The sequence below is a fragment of the Mus caroli genome, chromosome 9, assembly GCF_900094665.2.
Source record: "Mus caroli chromosome 9, CAROLI_EIJ_v1.1, whole genome shotgun sequence".
Classification (NCBI taxonomy): domain Eukaryota; kingdom Metazoa; phylum Chordata; class Mammalia; order Rodentia; family Muridae; genus Mus; species Mus caroli.
Genome location: NC_034578.1, coordinates 67,614,112 through 67,620,220, shown reverse-complemented (window position 1 = coordinate 67,620,220; position 6,109 = coordinate 67,614,112). Strand labels below are relative to the sequence as shown.

The 6,109-nt window shown below is 41.9% G+C and overlaps 1 protein-coding gene across 7 annotated transcripts in view; it reads left to right on the top strand.

Moving 5' to 3' along the window:
- Positions 1–6,109, top strand: part of Rnf111 (ring finger protein 111) — a 69,634-nt gene that overhangs the window by 54,269 nt on the left and 9,256 nt on the right. For 4 of the 7 annotated variants that reach the window (XM_021172532.2, XM_021172535.2, XM_021172534.2 and 1 more), the window contains 3 exons: positions 1,699–2,047; positions 2,990–3,142; positions 4,745–4,871. In XM_021172532.2, the coding sequence (XP_021028191.1) occupies positions 1,699–2,047; positions 2,990–3,142; positions 4,745–4,871 (629 nt within the window). The remainder of the gene's footprint in view (positions 1–1,698; positions 2,048–2,989; positions 3,143–4,744; positions 4,872–6,109) is intronic. The other 3 variants (XM_021172537.2, XM_021172536.2, XM_021172538.2) reach the window with 1 other exon arrangement.

The window sequence follows — 6,109 nt, the reverse complement described above, 5'->3', positions numbered from 1 at the left end:
GAGCCACCATGTGGTTGCTGGGATTTGAACTCTGGACCTTCGGAAGAGCAGTCGGGTGCTCTTACCCACTGAGCCATCTCACCAGCCCCGACTTTTTTTTTTTTTTTTTTTTTAAATGTCAAATAAATGCAGGTTTCTCAGAAAGAGAAATGAGTATTTCATCAGTGACTTTGAAACATAAAGATTTTCATTGAGGACATAAAAGAAAGCATCTTGTTAAGGGCTTGCTTCGTGCATTTTCTCGGCAAACAGGCCTTCTCATCTGTCTGTAGCACAAGATGTGACCTAAGGTGTGAAAAGGCAAGGGCAGCAATAGAAGTGTTTCACAGTTGTGTTGGTGGCCTGGGGTGTGGGACTTAAAAAGATTCCCTTTCCTCTGCACTGCTCTCAGTGAACAGTAAATCATTAAGGAAAGTGAGGCATATTTAGAAAGTGCTTACCTGCTTTTAATTCCAGCACACAGGAGGCTGAGGTGGGAAAGTTACAAATTTGAAGTCCGTTTTGATTATGTAACAAGATGCTATCTCAAATAACAAATAAATGTATACTTATGGGATTTAGTTTTGTCCTGGCTTGAACCCAGGACGTACCTCTGAAATAATCTTCCAGAGGATCCAGGTTTAATTCCCGTTATCCACTTGTTAAGCTCACAGCTGTCTGTAACTCCAAGATATGATACCCCAACACAGACACACATGTGTTCAAAATACCAATGCTCATACAATAAAAATAAAGAAAGAAAAGAAAAGGAATGATACTTTTTTTCTAGAGCATTTGAGTTTGGATGGCAGCACCTATAATGTAATTCGTTTCAGGAGTCCCTCTTCAGGTCTCCAAGGGCACCTATACATGTTATAAAAATAAACACACACACACACACACACACACACACACACACACACACTCATTGGAGAGATGGTTTTCCATCCAGGCACTGGCTGCTTTTTCCAAGGACCTGTGTTCAATTCCCAGCACCTACATGGTGGCTCACTGCCACCTGTAGTAGGATCTGGTGTCCTCTTCTGTCATGCAGACATATATGCACTTATATAAGAGCACTTATATACATAAAATACATACATAAATAAATCCTTAAAGATACATATTAACACATTAGTAAAAATGATGACAACCAAATCAAAACATTGCTAGCTGTGTGACGGTAAGAATGTATACCAATCTCTTTTAGGTGAGTATATTAATTATGGTAACCCTTAGGATGCATGTTTGTCAATGGCTGTCTGTATTTATAGTGTTTCTGACTCTTACCTCTTACAAATTTTACTGTAGAAACAGTCTGAGCTCGGTGTGTGTGTGTGTGTGTGAGAGAGAGGGAGGGAGAGGGAGAGGGGGACGGGGAGAGGGAGAGAGAAAGTGAGGAGAAAGGGACCTGCACATATGGTTGTCATCTCGGCATTTACCAGTTCTTTGTTTTTTTTGGAGACAGGGTTTCTCTGTATAGCCCTGGCTGTCCTGGAACTCCCTCTGTAGACCAGGCCGGCCTCGAACTTAGAAATCCGCCTGCCTCTGCCTCCCGAGTGCTGGGATTAAAGGCGTGCGACACCACGCCCGGCTCATTTACCAGTTCTTATTGGACTTTTCCAGAAATTTTGGTCCAGTCCCTAATAGGATGTAAAAGTTGTAATGCTGTGAATGAAGTAGAGCTGTAAGTATTGACAGGAAACACTTTTCTTGCAGATGCTTCCTTGACAAGACCACTGCACCATCAAGCCTCAGCTTGCCATCACTCTCATGGAAATGCCCCTCCCCAGACTCAGCCTCCCCCTCAAGTGGATTACGTGATTCCGCATCCTGTCCATGCTTTCCATTCTCAGATATCTTCTCATGCAGCATCTCACCCTGTGGCACCACCGCCGCCAACACATTTAGGCAGTACAGCTGCACCCATCCCTCAGCATCTTCCTCCTGCTCACCAGCCAATTTCACACCATATTCCAGCCCCAGCACCTTCAGCCCAGAGACTGCACCCTCATGAAGTGATGCAGAGGATGGAAGTTCAGAGGAGGAGGATGATGCAGCATCCAACGTAGGTCTCGTGCTTTTAAGGAAATTGTGCTTGCTTTTCTTCATGTTCTGTTGATCTCTCAAGCATGAAATGTTTGGAAACTAGGTTTCACTGTATATGCCAGTCTGGCACTGAATTTTTAAACCTCCTGCCTTAGCCACATATTGCTAAGATATGTATCATCACACCTAGTTGGGGGAAACAAAATGAAACAAAACAAAATAAAGCAGTGTGACTGTAGTAAATCTTCAGCTTGGGAAAAACCTCATGCTGGGTATTGAATCTATGGCCTTGCACTAATGGACAAGGATTTATCACTAGAGCCTCTGGTGTTGGGGGTGGAGATGCCACAGGGTAAGATGCTCGCCAGGATACACTGGAAATCCTGTCTCAAAAAGCTCCCCCACCCCCCTAACACACACACAAAAGGTCTTTTATAAATGACTGTAGCAAAATATAATTTTCTATCTCTTTTATATGTTTATATGATATATTTAAGTGGTTTGTGCATATATGACATTTGTTTTTAGTTGTATGACATTTTAAAGTTGTATTTCCATTCTGCTGTTCTCCTAATTAAAATATATATTGGAGAAGTTTCAAGAGAATATGAAACCTTTCTCATGCAATTATTATTATTTTTGTTTGTTGTGTTTTGGTTTTGAGACAGGGTCTCATTATGTAGACCTGAACTTATTAGAGACCCATCTGCTTCTGCTTCTGACTCTTAAGTGCTGTGATGAAAGGTTTGCACCACTATCCCTGGTTTCTGGGAGGATATTTAAATTAGAGATGTTAGAGTAAATGTAAGTTTTTATAGAGAGTATCATGGACTTTTTTTTCATTTAATAGTTTTTAATACATGTTTCTTAGTGTAAATTAATTTCATGATTATAGATTTTCATAATATAATAGGATTTTTTTCCTACATTAAGAAATAACCAATTATTCAATTATTTCCAGTGGTCTTTTTGTGTTCTGTGTTTCCAGGCGGGCACATGAACGGCCCCCGCCCCATCCACATAGGATGCACCCAAACTATGGCCATGGGCATCATATTCATGTGCCTCAAACCATGTCTTCACATCCTCGCCAGGCTCCAGAGAGAACTGCCTGGTCAGTACCTTCTTTACTTCAAACTGTGCTAAGCAGCGTCTGGTAAGACTGGGGGAAGCAATGCTTTGCAGTGGAGCGCATGTCACAGTGAACAGCTGTGTGGAAGACATTGCTGCTGGGAGTGGTCATCTCTGGGTGATGAGACCCAGAAAGAAAGCAGAGTTTTGAGTTCTGGAACAGGGAGACACTTGAATCAGGGAAAGATTTGTTGGTTTTGTTTGGTTTTATGTCAAATAATATTGTGTGACTGGGTTCATTGTAAAAGGATCAACTCAGGTTAAGTAGTCTTTCCATACCTCAGTATTTATCATTTCTCTGATGACTTTTTTTTTTAAGATTTATTTATTTTATTTATATGAGTACACTATATCTGTCTTCGGACACACCAGAAAAGGGCATCGGATCGGTCCCATTACAGATGGTTGTGAGCCACCATGTGGTTGCTGGGAATCACAGGACCTCTGGAAGAGCAGTCAGTGCTCTTAACCTCTGGGCCATCTCTCCAGCCCTTTATAATCAGTTTAGAGTATCTCAGGGCACACTGTAGGAACCCAGAACTTAGTCCTGTTGAACTGAATGTTTGTCTTCATCTTCTTCTGTGTTTCCTTCCATCCACACTCGGCTCTCTACAGCCAAGTGGGACTTTGACAGATTCTGTAGATGAGAGGTTAGAGCTTTTCCTGTTTTCATGAGTGTCTATCTCAGAAGTCATACTCACAGCCTTGCTTTAGCCACCTCCCTGGTCATGCTTGTGTTTGCCCCACCTGCAATGTCTACCATTGAAAGGAGAAATCTAGTTTGTGTTCTGAAGAAATGAAATTGGTTTGCTTAAAGCTTTCTTTTTAATCAGCTTGCTGCAGTTACTGTAGCAGAAAACAGAGTGGGAGTAAGGGAGTGGACCTTTAGCATAAGCCATTTCTGCTCTTCTTGCACGGTCACTACTCTGGGCTTTAGCACTGAAGAGTTTTTAGATGTAGAAGCTCTTCTAATTGTCACTGACACCAAGAACCCAGCAAACACAGGCCTGGGGGAGAATGGTCACATTCAGATGAACCAACCGAGCCAGCTCTATCTGGTGTGGTCCTTGAGGAGAGCCAGGTCCCTGGTCAGAAAAGATCCTAGGAGCTACTCATTATCTCTCTTATTTTTGTGACTAAAGAAAACTGAGTTGAGGGGCTGGTGAGATGGCTCAGTGGGTAAGAGCACCCGACTGCTCTTCCGAAGGTCCAGAGTTCAAATCCCAGCAACCACATGGTGGCTCACAACCATCCGTAACGAGATCTGGCGCCCTCTTCTGGAGTGTCTGAAGACAGCTACAGTGTACTTACATGTAATAAATAAATAAATCTTTAAAAAAAAAAAAAAAAAAAAAAACTGAGTTGAAATGCTCTCCTGCTTATACTCACAAGCTTTTTGAACATTTATTTCTGAAATGTACTTAAAAGTATTAGTAAAGTCAGAGGTGGGAGGGGGGCTAAGTTCTATTTGCCTTAGCTTTATAAATTAAGAACCTTTAGAGGATTTTAAAAATATGTCTATGTTTCCATTTCTGTTGGCACTGTAAGGAAGATAGAAAGTTAAACTGCTCTCCCTTTTTCTCAGGGAACTGGGGATTGAAGCTGGAGTAACTGCAGCTACCTACACACCTGGTGCTCTGCACCCTCACCTGGCCCATTACCACGCCCCGCCTCGACTTCATCACCTCCAGTTAGGAGCACTTCCTTTAATGGTAAAGTGGGAATTTTTAATATTTACGAAACATTTGCCTTAAAAGTTACATCTCTTTTCTAATTAAGTATTATATTAAAATATTAGTTACAGTAGATGTTTTGCTAGAATTTAGGAATAATTCTCCTAATTAGGCAGCTGTTCTATAAAAATAAATATATTGAAATCTGAGTTTGTAATTTGAATTATAAAATATACTCTTGATATACAAAATGCCAAGAAGTAGGCTTTTCTGCACACCGAGATGACCATGACGTGCTATCATGGAGATGCATTGGTGCATTGGTGAATTTGCCATCAATGGATTGGATCTGTTTTGATGCCACCTTAGTGTAGCTGCTTCTGATTGACAGATGCAGATTTTGTTGTTACAATGTTAAAAAACTATTTGTAATACTAATTATAGACATGAGCAGAAAAGGAAGTACTCTTTGTTGTAGGAACCGGCACTGCAGAGAGGCTCCTTGTCCCTTGTTCTAGGCAGCGGGTTGGGCTTGGGTGCTGCTTTTGCAAAAGATAGGCTGATGAGGAGCTGTCAAACAAAAACAAGCACTATGGGTCCATGTTAGCTAGTGTTTTCAGATACACAGCTGGGGCAGCTCAGCCAGAACAGTTTTGGCCCAGCACTCATGAACTTATAAACCTGAGTTCAGCACCACTGAGGGCGTGGGGGTAGGGGGACAGAGACACAGAAAGAACGTGATTATGAAGCTGCTCCGACAAGAAACGGATTCAGCAGCCACAGAGGGTATTTTGTTGTTGCTGTTGTTTTGTTTTGAGACAGAGTGTTGCTGCTATTTTGTCTTGTGACAGAGTCTTTCTATATAGCCCTGGCTGTCTGCAAACTTAATATATAGATCACCAGTCTTTATGCCACATTCTGAAATTCTTCTCCTTTGAAATCTCTTGGGCCAGGTCAACACAGTTCAAATTACTCCCNGCAACAAAGTCTTCCATATTCCTAATAGGATGACCCATTAAGCCCCATTTAAAGCATTCCACTGCTTTCCAAATCCAAAGTCCCAAAATCTACATTCTTACAGATAAAAGCATGGTCAGGCCTATCACAGCAATACCTCATCATCACTGGGAGCAGCAAGTTAGCCAGTACCAATTTCTCAACACACTGGATGGCCATAAATGGCCATAAAGAACAAATGTTCCAGGCTGGGCAGTGGTGGCGCACACCTTTAATCCCAGCAATTGGGAGGCAGAGGCAGGTGGATTTCTGAGTTCGAG